Here is an 18,012-nt window from a genome sequence, read left to right as displayed (position 1 = left end):
TTACTTTTTCTGAAGAGCAACTGATTTATTTACCTGGATACATCTTGCTGATTTCCTGAATGAAGGAATCATTAAAGCCAGCAATTATAGCACCACCTACTGGAACCATAAAATTTTTGTCCAAGCTCTGAACGAAAGCATCTATTCTACCAACACGAGCTCCCTAGAACAGAATAACATGCAATATTACATTATTAGTTTCCAGAAGAAAGGACAGCAACTGCTGTTAATAAATGTCATTAAAACAATGCATAGAAATAAAAACACAGATCAAATATTTTCTTTGTATAAACACCAGTAAAATATTTTTTAGTATTAAACAGAGTTTTTAAATGTTGCTTCTTATAACTGGAGGGCTTCCCTCATAGCTCAGTTGACAAAGAATCTGCCTGCAATGCAGGAGACCCCAGTTCAATTCTTGGGTCAGGAAGATCCCCTGGAGAAGGGATAGACTAGCCACTCCAGTATTCTTGGGCTTCCCTTGTGGCTCAGCTGGTAAAGAACCCGCTTGCAATATGGGAGACCTGGGTTCAATCCCTGGGTTGGGAAGATCCCCTGGAGAAGGGAAAGGCTACCTACTCCAGTATTCTGGTCTGGAGAATTCCATGGACTGTGTATAGTCCAGGGGATTACAAAGAGTCGGACACGACTGCGCGACTTTCACTTTCTGCTCCTACCACCACTTGGATAACAACAGAGAAAAGAAAGATTCTATTTTTAACATCAACTAATGGAATTTTTTGGAAGTATACTGTTGGCAATGGTTCTACGTAACTTTGTTTCCTAATGTCATAATCTTGGATGATCCTATTCCATTGCAAATGAACTTCAAGTGAAAATTTCATATTCTGGTGAAAAATGGAATACTTGCTAGAAATGTAAAACTAAGTTCTAGTCCCATGCAACACAGTCCATGACCTTCTGCCTAATGTGTTTCAATTTTCTCCTCTTAAAAACTGAGATACTATCTAAATTTCAGCTAAGATAGTTTTTCTTCTTTATCTATAGCCACAGATTTTCAATCTGTATTCACAATCTACATTCCTATTAATATTGTAACCACATTTGACCTTCATCTTCCCACTTTATATCCACATCCATATCTCAGGGAGAATAGAAGGAGCAGATAGGTAGCCTAATCTGAGAGACCAGATCCTGGCAATAGGGAGAAGCAGCAAAATCAGAAAAAGGGCACAGACCACTCTGGAGGCTATCCTGTGATTGTTTCAATCGTAACCTTCCCCATCATTCTCCTTTCTAATTTCCTCATAAACCATGATCAGAGAAAATCTCATCTTACCACAGGAAAACAGAGAGAAGCATATAAGACTAACTGAATAAATAACTGAAAACCATGCAAAGTCACTGAACAAATAACTGAAAATTATGCAAGGTAGTAGCACATAAAAATAAAGTGGAACGGAGTTACCTTTTCATCAACATTTAAGTACTGCCCAAGATGTCCTAAGAGAAATCTGAACTTAAATTGGGAGCAGGAGTACTAAGAGGGCAATCAGTCCACAAGACTTTGCTAGAATCCTTTCACTACTAAAACACAGAAAGCAGTCAAAGGGCAGCAAACTCTGTGGCAGGAAAACAAACAGGCCAGGAATGGTGTATAGATCTTGCTCTCCACACTAAGGTCTGAGGCTATTACTGAGGAGGAAAGAAAAACACTACAAGGCTAGAAGGGCTTAAACAGGATAGGAAACACAGGAGCACGTTCTATGAAGTAAACAGTGGCCATTTATCAGTTCATTCACTTACTCATTAATTCAGAGGACAAATATTGGGGCACCTATCACCTATTATCATACACTGCTCCAGGTCCTGGACACAGCAGCAGTGAATAAAACAGATGATTGTTCATACAATAATTAAGGCTAGAATTTACAGAGAACTTACTACGCATCAGGCACTGTTCTAAGCACTCTACATTCTTAACTCATTTAACCTTTGCAATACCCCTCTGGGCAGATGTCACAATAATAGCTATTTTACAGATAAGAAAATTAAAGCACAAAGAAATTAAAGTGATGTGCCCAAGGTCAGAAATGTAGTTAAAGTGTCTTACTGAAAGTCACCTGGGGCTTCCCAGGTAACTCGGTGGTAAAGAATCCATCTGCCAATGCAGGAGTCACAGGAGATGTGGGTTTGATCCTCGGATTGGGAAGATCCCCTGGAGAGGAAATGGCAACCCACTCCAGTGTTCTTGCCTGGAGAACCCCATGGAGAGGAGCCTGGTGGGCTACGGTCTATGGGGTCTCAGAGTCAGACGCGACTAAGCAACTGAGCATACATGCACACACTGAAAGTCACCCTGGCAAAAACCTAGGTAAGTGCGATGAAGAATTCATGTTTAAAGAATTAAATAGTATCCTACAGCATTTTCATCTTTGCAGCAGCTCATAAAAGTCTTGGAGGCCCTGAATCCTCATTTCCTCATTTCTTGCATCTGATTCATCAGCATACCCTATAAGATCGACTCTCAAAATACATCTGAATCGAACTGTTCCTTAACACCTCAACAGCTACCACCCTGGCCTAGGCCACCAACACATCTCACGTGGGCAGCTGCAACAACCTTCCATACTTGTCTTCCTGCAGGCCGTTTCCCACAGCACAGCCAAAACGATGGTTATAAAAGTCAGTCACAGGCTATTCTGCCCAAAGCCTTCCATTGCCTGATGATCATACCAAGAATAAAATCTCAAACCTTTACCCCACCTCAGAACCTCTTTACCCTCACTGCCACCCTCAGTTGCCCTGGCCCAGCTATACCGGCCTCCTTGCTCTTCTTCACCCATTCCCAGCACACCCTGGCCTCTGCGTTACTTTCTGCCTGGAATCTCTCCAGAGTACCACCCAATTCACTCTTTCATATCACTCAGGACTCTGCTCAAATGTCACTTCTCAGAGAGGACTTCCTGGATCACTCCATCTGACACCCCTCCTCTCAAACGCTAGAGCATTTATGAAGACCTGTCATCCTTATTGCTCACTGTCTGCTTCCACTCCATGAGGATGAAGATTGTTACAATTACTACTGCATCCCCAACACCTACCCTGGTGCCTGGCACATCTGTGGGAACCCTGCAAATATGTGTTGAATGAATTGACAGGTCTATGAATAAGCAGTATAACACCTACTTCTCTCAAATTCTCAATAAAAACACACACTGCTTCCCACACTTTGGGAGCTTAACAATCCATTCTAACTCTAAAATTTAAATTAATTCTACGTAATTTTGTGACTCTACTACAACCCTATCTAGTAATGTGTCCTCACACCCATATTCTATGAGTCTCCTAAATTAGTCAGTTTAATATATATCAGAATTATACGTTTTGCAAAGTTAATTTCCTGGCCATATATGCATATCAGAATGCACAGTATGCTCAGCATTAAGTCATTCTGGGGTACTGCCCTTGAAAAAAAAAAAAGAATTCGGAAACATTTTAGTTATACCTCTTTCTTTCCTGATTGCTTGATTATTGCAATACTATCTTCTCAAGAAAGCTTAGCAGTTTTGGTACTTTGTTTTTTAGAGGAAAATAAGGGCTTTGGAGTCACATAGAACTAGATGGGCCATTTTGCAGCTTCGTTCCTTAGGCAAGTCACTTAATACCTCTGAGTGTGTTTCTTCATTTGCAGAACAGAAACAATAAGAAGTATACCTTAAACTGTTAGGATTAATTTAATAAACTTTAAAAGTCTAGCAGGATGCCTGACACATGGTGTATACTGAGTAAATGGCACGTACAATGAATAAAAACTACTGAAACAAAGTTAATTTTAATTTTTTAGAATGTCATGAAACAACTAGCACCAATAAGACCCAAATATTCGTTTGGTTGAAAGCAACAGGGACACCACCTCTTTTTCTAAGGGTCAATGTTCATGTAGGGTTCTTCGCTTTTTTAAAGAACTATCAGTTCTAGAAGGTAACACAGTATCTGCAACAATACAACAACTACCTCATAGAAATTCATTCACCATCTTATAATGTTATTTTCTGGTTAAAATTTTAGTAAAACCACCTCACAAATGAAGAGAAGTGATGACAAAGTAGTCTATTTGTGATGTATAACCCCACGGGAAGCTTTCGGAGTCCTAAATTCTTCAATTACACCATCAAATTTCCCAGTATTCAAAAATATGTCATGAACATTGCTGGGTTAAGTATGTAACATCTGGATAAATGTTAAGGGACCATTAAACTGATTATTATGAAAACTTCATAAGCATGTGGAGAGTATAGAAACACTAATATTTAAATTTAAAAATTAAATATTTTTACTAAATTTGAAAATGTTAATACTAAGTATACATAACAGCTATAACCATATACGTATTTTAAAAAAGAGAGAAAAGGGATACAGAAATTACTAAGGGTAACTGTTAGGGTAACAGGTTTATGAGTGATCTTCTACTCCTTCCTCATTTTTCTAAACTTTTAGGAATGCTGGTATATTTAACTTTTAAAAGAACTGAGGCTGCTAAAAATTAAAGAGGAAGAGAGAGGAAAAGGGGGAAAGGGAGATGGAATAAAAATGAATCACTGAAATCATGTTTTTTTCAAGAGTTCCTCTGCCACTATTCAAATTAGATATAATCTAATCTAAAATTGTGATGAAGCCTTAAAAAGTTAAGGAGTTATGGAAAAGGATATCGAGGAAACAGTAAACGGTTTTCCACAAAGGTTTTAAAAAACCTGGCATACCACCCACCTCTGGACCTCTTTTGTTATGCAAGCTAATCTATTTCTTTATTGACTAAGCTAATTTGGGTTGGGTTTCTGTTACCTGCAGTCAATTACATCTTAACAGGTACAACCTTTGAGTAAAGAAATTAAGAAAATCGGCTAATACTATCATATAAACCATATTTATATCAGAGTACACTCAAAAGAATAAAAAAGAAAACAAAAAATTTATAAGATAGGACCTAAAGATCTAAGAAGCATTCACCACCACGTGGGAGACCGCAGATAATCTGTGAGCAACTCTTAACCACGTAACACAAATTACATGCGTGTCAAAACTGAGTACTTGTTTATATCATTATGAACACAAATCATAAAACTTGTATCATACCTAAATAATATCTATCTATATACTAATATAGCATGAATAATCACTGTAAGTAAATATAATTCAATTTGGAGTAATCAATTATTGAGTGCCAATTATGTACCAGGTTCTGTCCCAAGGACTGAAGACATAACAGTGAACAAAGTCCTTTCCCTAATAGAAAACAGTCCTTTCCTATTTGCCAACTCCACAGTTATATGCTAGAATAAATATTCAACATTTTATGAATACTATAATCAAGTACATTAGAAAAATGAGAACACTGGTAATGGAACATTTTGAGAAAGTTAAATAAAATAAGCTACTGAAGTTTTTTTTTTTTTTTAAGAAAAACAGATTAAAAAAAATTGAGGTATAGTTCCTTTACAATGTTGTGTTTAGTTCAGTTCAGTCACTCAGTCATGTCCGACTCTTTGTGACCCATGGACTACAGCACGCCAGGCTTCCCTGTCCATCACAAACTCATGTCCGTTGAGTCGGTGATGCCATCCAACAATCTCATCCTCTGTCATTCTCTTCTCCTCCCGCCTTCAATCTTTCCCAGCATCAGGGTCTTCTCAAATGAGTCAATTCTTCATATCAGGTGGCCAAAGTATTGGAGTTTCAGCTTCAGCATCAGTCCTTCCAATCAATATTCAGGACTGATCTCCTTTAGGATGGACTGGTTGGATGTCCTTCCAGTCCAAGGGACTCTTGAGTCTTCTCCAACACTGTAGTTCAAAAGCATCAATTCTTCGGCACTCAACTTTCTTTATAGTCCAACTCTCACATCCATACATGACTACTGGAAAAACCACAGCTTTGACTAGATGGACCTTTGTTGGCAAAGTAATGTCTCTGCTTTTTAAAATGCTATCTAGGTTGGTCATAATTTTTCTTCCAAGGAGCAAGTGTCTTTTAATTTCATGGCTGCAGTCACCATCTGCAGTGATTTTGGAGCCCCCCAAAATAAAGTCTGCCACTATTCCCCATCTATTTGCCATGAAGTGATGGGACCAGATGCCATGATCTTAGTTTTCTGAACGTTGAGCTTTAAGTCAACTTTTTCACTCTCCTCTTTCACTTTCATCAACAGACTCTTTAGTTCTTCTTCACTTTCTGCATAAGTGTGGTGTCATCTGCCTATATGAGGTTATTGATATTTCTCCTGGCAATCCTGATTCCAGCTTGTGCTTCATCCAGTCCAGCATTTTGCATGATATACTCTGCATATAAGTTAAATAAGCAGGGTGACAATATACAGCCTTGATGTACTCCTTTCCCGATTTGGAACCAGTCTGTTCTTCCATGTCCAGTTCTAACTATTGCTTCTTGACCTGCATACAGATTTCTCAGGAGGCAGGTAAGGTGGTCTGGTATTCCCATCTCTTTCAGAATTTTCCAGTTTGCTGTGATCCACACAGTCAAAGGCTCTGGAATAGTCAATAAAGCAGAAATAGATGTTTTTCTGGAACTCCCTTGCTTTTTCAATGATGCTTTTTCAATGACGTTGGTAATTTGATCTCTGGTTCCTCTGCCTTTCCTAAAACCGGCTTGAACATCTGAAAGTTCACTGTTCACATACTGTTGAAGCCTGGCTTGGAGAATTTTGAGCATTACTTTGCTAGCGTGTTGAGATGAGTACATTTGTGCAGTAGTTGGAGCATTCTTTGACACTGCCTTTCTTTGGGACTGAAATGAAAACTGACGTTTCCCAGTCTTGTGGCCACTGCTGAGATTTCCATATTTGCTGGCATATTGAGTGCAACACTTTCACAGCATCATCTTTTAGGATCTGAAATAGCTCAACTGGAATTCCATCACCTCCACTAATTTTGTTCATAGTGATGCTTCCTAAGGCCCATTTGACTGCATTCCAGGATTTCTGGCTCTAGGTGAGTGATCACACCATCATGATTATATGGGTCATGAAGATCTTTTTTGTATAGTTCTTCTGTGTATTTTTGCTACCTCTTCTTAATATCTTCTGCTTCTGTTAGGTCCATACCATTTCTGTCCTTTATTGAGCCCATCTTTGCATGAAATCTTCCCTTGGTATCTTGAATTTTCTTGAAGAGATCTCTAGTCTTTCCCATTCTCTTGTTTTCCTCTATGTCTTTGCATTGATCACTGGAGAAGGCTTTCTTATCTCTCCTTGCTATTCTTTGGAACTCTGCATTCAAATGGGTATATCTTTGCTTTTCTCCTTTGCCTTTTCCTTCTCTTCTTTCACAGCTATTTGTAAGGCCTCCTCAACCATTTTGCCTTCTTGAATCTCCTTTTCTTGGGGATAGTCTTGATCACTGCCTCCTGTACAATGTCACGAACCTCTGTCCATAGTTCTTCAGGCATTCTATCAGATTTAATCCCCTGAATGTATTTGTCACTTCCTCTGTATAATCGTTAAGGGATTTGATATAGGTCATACCTGAATGGTCTAGTGGTTTTCCCTACTTTCTTCAATTTAAGTCTGAATTTTGCAATAAGGAGTTCATGATCTGAGCTCCAGTCAGCTTCCAGTCTTGTTTTTGCTGACTACATAGAACTTCTCCATCTTTGACTGCAAAGTATATAATCAATCTGATTTCGGTATTGACCATCTGGTAATGTCCAATGTTGTATTAGTTTCTGCTGTACAATGAAGTGAATTGGCTACATATAGCCCCCCACCTTGGACCTCCCTTCCACCTCCCACCTTGGGTAGGATGAACTGAGAGACTAGGACGGATAAATACACACTACCAACTACCATGTGTAGAGTAGAGAGCTACTGGGAACCTGCTCTATAGCATAGGAAGCTCAGCTCTGTGTTCTGTGGCAAAATATTTTTATATCCCTTCTGAGCATAGCTATAGTCCAATGCCACTAGCAACAAATAATGACTTTCACTAGTAACTACTGGATGCAAATTCCTAATGCTCCATAAAAATGAAGATGCTAAACTAACTGTCTTTCTATATTAGGTTGCAAGAAAAACAAAGTAATAATCCCAAGTATGTTAAAATACATTTTTTCTTGACATATCTTTTGAAGCTCTTACCTGCTGAATGAGGTGCATGCACTTTGAAGATTGCACTCCATAAGCATTGTTGACTATATGTGGAATGCCATAATTAGCACAAATCACAGCCAGTTCTTCTAACCTATAAACATATTCAATAGAAAGATGTATTCATACTCTGCCTTAATAAACTACAAAAAAAGTTTTAAAATTTAAGTTATCCATATGGCAACCCACTCCAGGATTCTTCCCTGGGAAGTCCCATGGACAGAGGTGCCTAGTGAGCTATAATCATGGGGTCACAAACGACTTAGCGACTAAATAGCAAAAAAGTATACTAGGGGAGAAAATGACAAACTGAAATTTTTACAGCAGTATTTCAGCATATAATTTGGCACCTTTAATATACATAGTAGGTACTTAGGGATAAGCCTGAAAAAGCTTTTAAATTAATGTTACCAATAAAAATAAGAAAACAAGTGTTTAGAAAAATCTATATAGACGGTAGCTTTTAAATCACTTGAAAATTTTCGATATAAAAAGCAAGAAGCAGATTATTTATACAGTTCTTACAAGGTTGATATGCTCATTTTTAAATGCTTTCAGTTGCTTATCACTCCAAAGCTAATATCTGCAAAATAATTAGCATATCTTGAAATCCTAAGAAGTCTCATATGAAGCATCTCATAAAGTAAAAAATACATTTTCAAACAGACTTTAATGTATTAAAAAATACAGAACATTAAACTACTTGAGTACCAAAATAACGTTTTCCAACAACTTGGATACTAAAGAATCTTTTAAATAGCTGCTGGTTTAAAATTCACTCTTACTTTTTCATTTGATACTTCTCATATTAAGACAATCTGAGAGTCTAACTTTATGCAAAGTAAGGTAATAAATTTCAATTGGAGTGTAATAAATAATGCTCTTTTGTAAAACTAAATACTACTTGTGACTGAGGTCATCTCTAACAGAAATGTCTTCATGCTATGAAGCTAAAACAAAACCTTATGGCTTGATAAAATTATTAAAAAATGCTCTCTACAATATAAAATTTGAAAGCAAAGCATGTTAAAAGAAAAAAATTCTTCCCCATAAGAATGTATTATAAATATATAATAGCTTAACTATCTATTTATCCATAGCACATTTTCCTTTTACAGTAGATGTACATTAATATGTTTTTAAACTACAAATAGGAATAACATTATTCAACATCAGAAGTTTTCAATTTATATCCCTAAAGTTTTGTTTTATGAATTAAAAACTCATTTTATCACTCATTTTCATAAACCTCACAAATCAAGGCAGAAAACTAATCAGATGTTGTTTTTAACAAAAATAGACCTTCCGGAATACACACAAGTATTTTTTTTATAAAAGACACTTTCACATGTTTGTATTTTAATGAAAGTATTTCTTAATAACGGAACAAACTTCTTTTAGAATAAAGCATCATAATAACAAAGTACTTTAAAAAAAAGGACTTGTGAGTAGTTTTAAATATTCTGAATTGATCAAATTGCTAATATTTACAATGTGTATTAAGAGGGCAAGGAGAAACAAAAAAATATTTTTGACGTGAATTGGACTGTATTCTAACTCAGAATCCAATTTAAGTTATCAATTTAAGAAATGATACTTTAAAAAAACATTTTCTTTGATTTTGCTCCATAATACTGTCCAATTAATTAATAAAGATAATATATACATTCAAATTAAAACTATAAAGGAATTAAACTTAATGTAAGGAAATAAAAATGTATTTTTAAATTTAATAAAATCAGAAATTCAAACATATTACTAATAACTGAGCATCATCATATTCCTAAAGTTCACTCTAATCAGGAACATTCATTATATAACACCAATAACAGTAGCATTTAACATAAGAATAAACATGAGAATTCTGACTGAAAAAAAAACCCTGATTTTTTCTAAAGGATAATACACACAAAATGTACTTATCCTATACCAGGTAATAAAGTTATTCAAAATGATACAGATGGCCAACAGGCACATGAAAAGATGCTCAACATCACTAATTATTATAGAGATGCAAATCAAAACTTCAATGAGGTATCACCTCACACCACTCAGAATGGCCATCATTAAAAAAATCTACAAATAATAAGTGCTGGAGAGGGTGTGGGGAAAAGGAAACCCTCCTTCATTGTTTGCGGGAATGTAAACTGATGCAGCCACTATGGAAAAAGAGAATGGCGATTCCTTAAAAAAACTAAAAATAGAGTTGCCATAGGATCCAGCATTCCCACTTCTGCACATACATGCAGACAAAACTCTTAATTCAAACAAACACATGCATCCCTATATTCATAACGAGGGCTTCCCCAGGTGGCATTAGTGGTAAAAAAAATCTCCCTGCCAACGCATGAGACAAAGGTTCAGTGTCTGAGGTGGGAAGATTCCCTGCAGTGTGAAATGACACCCACTCCAGTATTCTTCTTGGATAATCCCATGGACAAAGGAGCCTGGCAGACTACACAGTCCATGGGGCCACAAAGATTCAGACACGACTGAGTGACTGAGCTATATTCATAATGGCACTATCTACAATAGCCAAAACATGGAAGCAACCTGAATGCCTACCTATAGGTGAATGGATAAAGATGTGGCCTATATATACAATGGAATACTACTCAGCCATAAAAAAAGAACAAAGTAACACCAATTGCAGCAATATAGACTGACCTAGAGATTAGCATACTAAGTGAAGCAAGTCAGAGAAAGAAAATTACAATTTGATATCACTTATATGCAGAATTTAAAATGATACAAATGAATAAACTTACAAAACAGGAACAACTCACAGACACAGAGAAGAAATTTATGATTACCAAAAGGGAAAGAGGGTGGGGGAAGGATAAATAAGAAGTTTGGGATCAGCAGATACAAACTACTACATGTAAAACAGATAAACCACAAGGTCATACTGTATAGCACAGGGAGCTATATTCAATATCCTTTAATAAATCCTAATGGAAAAGATATAAAAAAAAACATGTATATTGTTTTTATATGTATATGTATAACTGAATCACTTTTCTGTACACCAGAAACACAACACTGCAAATCAACCATATGTCAATTTAAAAAAAAGTCAAAATGAAACAAAAACAAAAATATCCTCACAAAAATATCCTCAAGGACAAATGATCTATAATAATGCAAATATCCATATGCTGTTTTTAGAAATGTAATTTATTTCCATCACATTAAAATTTTTCTAGATAGCAAAAACATCAATGAAGAAATAAAGATGTTTATTTAATATTTCAATACCAATTTAAAATTTGATAAGTAATGAATAAACAACTCAAGCATATGTAACATAATCTGGAAACAGCACTCAAGCTCATGAATGAAGCAAGTCTTAAAAAAGTCTTAAAATCTGCCTATAAAGAGCTAACATGTATTCATTATTGTCAAATCACGTGACTTCATGAACTAAAATCAAAGTGTAACTTGATGCTATGAAAATAGTCCAAAGTCAATGTAGTTTTTATAAATTATTAGTACTTATATTAAAAATGTTAAAATGAAACAAACAGTTGCTGTCAAAACTAGAAATATATATTACTATACCTAAGCCTACCACATTTTCAGAGCAAAAGCTTGTGGCCATCCTTTAGTAAAGGAAACAGTTGCCATTTTTAAACATTTGCATTTTCTCTAAATGCAAGGATAATTATATACCTAACTGTATATCTGGGTTAGTCTTCCAATTTATTTATTTTTTAATTTTTATTATTATTTCTTACTTTACAATATTGTATTGGTTTTGCCATACATCAACATGCATCAGTGGACAATAAATAATCCTAAAATTTTCTGTTTAAAATCTGTTATTATAATACTGATAGTTTCTATATATGAAAACAAACTGTAAGATCAAGTAAGTGGAGATGGCAATAAAACCAAATATGTAAATCCAAAATTTAGCTTAGAAACTTCTATTAAATAATGACAAAAAGGATGCTAGAAAGCCAGAAACATAATGAAGAGCAAGAAAACAGATGCTCTGAGTCTTTTCAGGTGATAAAAAGGGTCTCCACTTGGTACTAGTTGCTTTTCCTTCTTCTATATCATATTTTTATTTTCTGAAGCCATTATGTTGTTTCTTCAACAGTCCATTCAAGTAGCATTAACTGCCAAATGTTACTTAGACATCTCTCAGAATTAGTATAAGTGCATTTTAAAGACTGATGAACAGTGAAAGACAAAGTTCACAAATCATTTACCTATCAGGCACCCTTGGAGCAAAACAGGATGTGGTAGAATGAACACACAGAACGTGATCAGGCCCAAGTTCCTGGACTTTAGCCTCCACTGCTTTCAGGTCTGTGCGCAGCTCGTCACCTTCTAAAATGTTCTCTATCACCACAGGCTCAAAACCTAACCAAGTCAACCAGAAACCAAAATGTTAGAATAAGGGGAGATCCTGGACTCTAGGAAGCAGTCCTATTCTATACAGAACTCTTAAATATTTATTTTGGTCAATGGACCCTTCTCTAATATAAAGACCTGGCTTAATACTGGCATGAGGCAAAGGCAGGTCAAAACAATGTGAAGGACAGGTAGGATCACAAATCCATTTAATATTTTGATATGACAAGAAAGACTAATTCTGGGAAGAAACGAAAACAAGTGTTGAATAGATGCCTAGGAAAGTAATAACACAGTCATTGATGACAAAAGAGGTCACTGAGCCCTGTTCAATTTCAGTCCACCAAAAAGTAAATCTACTCAATCTCTGGCAACACAAGTTTTATTTTAAAGTACACTTTATTTCAGAGATGAACAAAAATAATACAATTCAAGTACTGGAACAAATCACAATCATGCACTTAATGTTTTACCTCTAAAGAAAAATAAAACACATTTTAGGAGACCCATCTCATAGCTTGTAACAGCCTTCTATAATTTAAATATAAAAATTGTTTTGCACATAAAGTTATTATGTACTCACATCTTAAGTCTTCCCAAATACCAGATCTAGCAATAGGCTAGATTCATGGATTTAAAAGCTATAAGGGATTTAGAAACCATTTAACTCAACTTACTCATTTCAAAGATAAGGGAGCCAAAGTTTAGGAAGATTAAGTGGCTTCCCCAAGGTCACACAGCAATTTAAAGCAGAGTTCAGTGCAAATAGTTTTCATTTCTGTTTTAGAATCCACAACAAGTTGTCTGCATTCTACCTACAGAAATATAAAACTTCAGCCACTATAAAATCATCAATTCACATGCTGGTCCACAGAAGTCTAGACTTCATATCTAAGCAGCTACTAAAACAAAACTTTACTTAAATAAATAACATCCTAAGGATAGCTAATTTTCCATTATCAAATTCTCTAGATTCAACCCTATTTTTGCTTTTAAACAACTACAATGCAAGTTTGTGTTGTTTTTCTATGAATACAACCATCTTGCTTCCTAAGAACATAATGTAGTCCAAATCATAACACCTTTTGGAAAAAGTTTCCAGTTTTTCAATATATCAATCTTTCCATAAGTTTGGTTATCAGATTTTTGGTTAATAGTTTGCAAATTAACAGACTTGACAGATTTATGCCAGTTAAAAGTCTATTTCTGCTATATGACCTTATTATGAATCCCTTTACCAGAGTTTCTTTAGAATTATTTAAGCAGTTTAATTACAGTCCAATACTGTTCATTTCATACAACAGACTGAGGTCATTCAAAAATAACTTTGAATTCTCAAATTTGACTTGTCCTAATCAGGAAGCCAAATACTAAAATGCCAATTTAAAGTTTCTTCTCATCTATACTCAGTGATGTCTGTATTCCTGTACTTTGATTCATGGTAATTATTTATAGGTATTCCACTCATGTACATACAACAAACATTCCTGAAGCACCTTGTATGCTCCAGGGATTATTGCCCGCATTTCATATGTTATCCTATTTAATCCTGAAAACAATCGTAGGTAATCATATCCCCATTTTAAAGAATGGGGGCATAAAATGCAACACTTCCACTTCTTGAGTGTATACTTTTCAGAATTCACAGCAGGGACTCAAACAGGATATGTATACCCATGTTCTTAGCAGCATTATTCACCATAGCCAAAAGGCGGAAGCAATCCAAGTGTCCACCAGTAAATGAATAAACAAAATGAGATATATATATACATGCAATATGCACTCAGGCACGCGCGCACACACACACACACACAATGGGAGTCTTAAAAGAAGAAGGAAATTCTGGTACATGCTATAACATGGATGAACCTTAAAGATATTATGCTAAGTCAAATAAGCCAGTCACGAAAGGACAAATAGTCTATAATTCTACCTATATGAAGGACAAATTCATAGACAGAAAGTAGACCTGGGGTGGAGGGCAGGGGAGAGTTATTGTTTAATAGGCAGAGTTTCAGTTTAAGAGGATGAAAAAGTTCTGTAGAGAGATGACAGTGATGGTTCAAACATGATGAATGTACTTAATATCAAGAAACTATATATTTAAAATCAGTTAAAATAATAAATTTTGTTATGTATGTTTTACCACAATTAAAAAAAAGGAATAGGAACAGGTTTATTTGGTAGCTCAGATGGTAAAGAGTCTGCCTGCAGTGCAGGAGATCCAGGTTCAATCCCTGGGTAGGGAAGATCCCCTGGAGAAGGAAACAGCAACCCACTCCAGTATTCTTGCTTGGAAAATCCCATGGATGGAGGAACCTGGCAGGCTACAGTCCATGGCGTCACAGAGACAGACACGACTGAGTACCTTCACTTTAGTTTCTTTTTCACTTATTTGCCTCTATATAAAATGTTTAAATTTTCTGTGGTATTGAAGACATATATGCTGCTTCTCTTTTTTTACCTGCAGTGATCATGGATTTAAAGCAAGACTTCTGGTCTATTCGTGGCCATATAATATACTTTGCCTTTGGTCTTCTGTGTCGCAATGTTAAGAAACACAGGGTTAGACTCATACCAGTTGCCATTGGAACTACAAAGCAGCTGGTCACTGTATGGACACCTACAAATAAGAAGAAAAACAGAAATTAGTTATTCCATTGAAAAACTAGCATCCTTCTTAAAGAAATTATATACTTCTATCAAATAAAAGAGTTATAGACTTAATACTTCTTCTGTATTCCTGCTCAGGAAGCTCACTGCTAAATTCATCCTTCAGGCTTATGGCTCTTATTTTCCATCTTATTCTAAAGGTTTTATATACATCTTTTCAAAAGCCATTTATACTCCTTTTGGAAAGAAGCATTAATAAAAGAAATTAGGCAAAGGTTTGTGTGACTGGTCAGCCAAAAGTATTATGATTAACACAGTACATACCAGCCAATTTTATGATGTCCAGGACCAAAGAATTGGTAATTTTGTTCAAAAGGCTAGAACCTGCAGCTTTGGGTTGCACAGCAGAAATATCACCTGATCGTCCAATTCCATGAATGAACCTAAGCAAAAAATGGGCCAACAACTGGACAAAAATGTTCAGTGTTAAGTAATCCACTGTATAAGTATACAAATACAAATAACCAAATAAACACTATATTTGACTATTAATAATGTGGAAATATCTAGTTAAAACAAATTCATCAATTATGCTGTGGTTGCTAGTCTTCAAAGATGGCTACTATTGATTTCTTTTCTCTCTATGCCCATATGCCACTGCCACACCAAGAGATGGAGTCTAATTCCCCAGATTGAATCTGTGCTGGCCTCAGTGATTTGTTTGGTCTGGAAGAATCAAGCAGACATGATGGTGTGGAACTTCTGAGCTAGGTCATAATAAGTCTTAAAGCTTCTACCTGGCCTCTTGAAGGGTTTGCTCAAGGGGAGGTTGGGGAGAGGAGGAGAGGGTTTCTCTCTTCAAATCCAGTTGCCATGCTGGTGGAAACCCAAGTCAAGCCACTTGGAGAGGCCATCTCAATTCCCAGCCATCTAAGTGACTGAATTTGGATAAACTGCCCAGTTGAACCTTCAGATGACTAAACTCTCAGCTGGACCGTATACATGAGAGACCTGAAGCAGTAATTACCTGCGGAGTCCAGGTAACCTATAGAACTGTGAGAGACAACAATAAGTGACTGCTTTAAGCCACTATGTTTTGAGGTGGTTTGTTATACAGCAATGGAAAACCAGAATATATGCAATACTAACTTATCTTCTTTCTTTCTATTTCTCTAATCAGAGCAGTGAGCTAAGTTCCAACAGAGATGAACTGATGTTTCAAACATTGCCTTAAGTTTAGAAGAATTATATGCTCCTTAGCATAAAATTAGTGTACAAACCATTCATTTTAAATTTGATTTATCATTTATAGTTGCCTAGATTAGAAACTCTGCACATAGGAATTATCACAGAACACTAGTGTCATACTCCATTACCTCTGCAACCTCAGGTACAAAGTGTTTTTTTTTTTTTAACATATATTATCAACCGTGTTATCAGCTTATTTTTAACCATGAATTTTTCATCTAGTTCATACATTTGTTATCATTAGCTTTGACAATAGTTTGGGCTGAAATAAAATTCTACTATCCCGAGGAAAATTTCATCATGATTTAAAATCATGGAACACATGAGTTTTAAAGAGTTTACCTATTTTTCAAGGAAAAGTTGGAGAACAGAGAAATCATATTTCAAACCACTGACAACTAAATCATTGTCAGAATTGATGGAATAATGTTTCTGAAATAATACAAAAGAAAAAAGTGATTTAATGACCTGAAATTAAATATAATATACCTTTCCTACACCTACTGCAACAAAGCAGGATACTCATATAATGGGATTCAATTTAGATGTGAGTGAATGATGGAAAGTTCTATCCATATAGCATTCTATTAAAAAAATTTGCAATGTTAGAAAAGAAACGTGGAAAATTATAAACAACCCTAACACTTTTAAAACTCTTATAATCAAATAGGTTAGGTTAAACACTGTTAACACAACATACAGCCAGTATTTTTAACAACCCAGACCTGACAGGATAACCACCACATACTAGAACTTTTACCCTACTGTCTTAAAAAACACCTATTCAGATAAATTGTTTCCATCTCCCTGTTGCAGCTAGTTCACATGTCCATTTAAACAAGAAGTAGGTTACAAAGGAACATTTTATAATTTAATATTATTAATACTGCCACCATGGTTTTTAACAAAGAAAAAAGAAATGCTTTGTACTTAAAAAAAAAAAAACATACCTGTAATGTCGCCGAGCAACTAATGCAGATGCCACTCTTCCTTCCCTCTCTCCCACACCACAATTGCCCAGGAAATTGTTGCTGTCCATAACTGCAAGTTCATGTAAAAAGAGTTCAAGTGTACTTTCATCCCAACCATCCTCTGGACACTTGCCCTTAAAAAAGGAGGGGAAAAAAAGCTTATGACTATATTAAAAAAAACATCATTCCCTAGAACTCTACTTCAACGAACTTCAAAACTTTTCCATGCAAATTCTGCCATGCTCCTTGCTTTCTAAAATTCAGACATGAATTCAACACTATGAAGAAACCCTCAGGAGGCAAAATGTTTGTTACAATCCATTACAATTATCTACAGACTGGTCCAAGAAGTGATGATAAATGCATACAATGAGATTTACTCAGGTTTAAAGCTGTAACAAAAGTAACTGAAGACAAATAAACCTTATCTTCAACTAGGATTTTTCAAACCAGGGTGTTAAAACTGGGGTTGCCAAACTGTACTGAGATTAAAATTCAGGATGCTGGCAAGAACCAGGAGAACTGTGAAGTTCCTCAGCAATACTTGTTGTGAGTTAGCATGTTGTTCAGTCACTAACGGGTCCGACTCTTTGGAGACCCCAAGGACTGCAGCACTCCAGGCTCCTCGGTCCTCGACTATCTTCCAGACTTTGCTCAAATTCCTGTCCATCCCGGGGTGTTACCTAACCATCTCAT

The 18,012-nt window shown here is 35.8% G+C and overlaps 1 protein-coding gene across 3 annotated transcripts in view; it reads right to left on the bottom strand.

Moving 5' to 3' along the window:
• The window catches only part of SEPSECS (Sep (O-phosphoserine) tRNA:Sec (selenocysteine) tRNA synthase), a 39,018-nt gene that overhangs the window by 19,868 nt on the left and 1,138 nt on the right, over positions 1 to 18,012 (bottom strand). For all 3 annotated transcript variants that reach the window (XR_015166221.1, XM_086407776.1, XM_086407775.1), the window contains exons 2-7: positions 17,296 to 17,450; positions 15,422 to 15,540; positions 14,949 to 15,107; positions 12,340 to 12,493; positions 8,114 to 8,216; positions 34 to 163 (exon numbers count right to left, since the gene is read on the bottom strand). Coding sequence is in view for 2 of the 3 variants with exons in the window: in XM_086407776.1 (XP_086263902.1) it covers positions 34 to 163; positions 8,114 to 8,216; positions 12,340 to 12,493; positions 14,949 to 15,107; positions 15,422 to 15,540; positions 17,296 to 17,450 (820 nt within the window). In the remaining variant the exon portion in view is untranslated. The remainder of the gene's footprint in view (positions 1 to 33; positions 164 to 8,113; positions 8,217 to 12,339; positions 12,494 to 14,948; positions 15,108 to 15,421; positions 15,541 to 17,295; positions 17,451 to 18,012) is intronic.

The sequence above is a fragment of the Bos grunniens genome, chromosome 6 (assembly GCF_055505025.1).
Source record: "Bos grunniens cultivar Pamir isolate PY7600 chromosome 6, Bosgru_T2T1.0, whole genome shotgun sequence".
NCBI lineage: Eukaryota > Metazoa > Chordata > Mammalia > Artiodactyla > Bovidae > Bos > Bos grunniens.
Note: the sequence above shows the minus strand (reverse complement) of the source record. Positions and strands in the feature narration are given on the sequence as shown.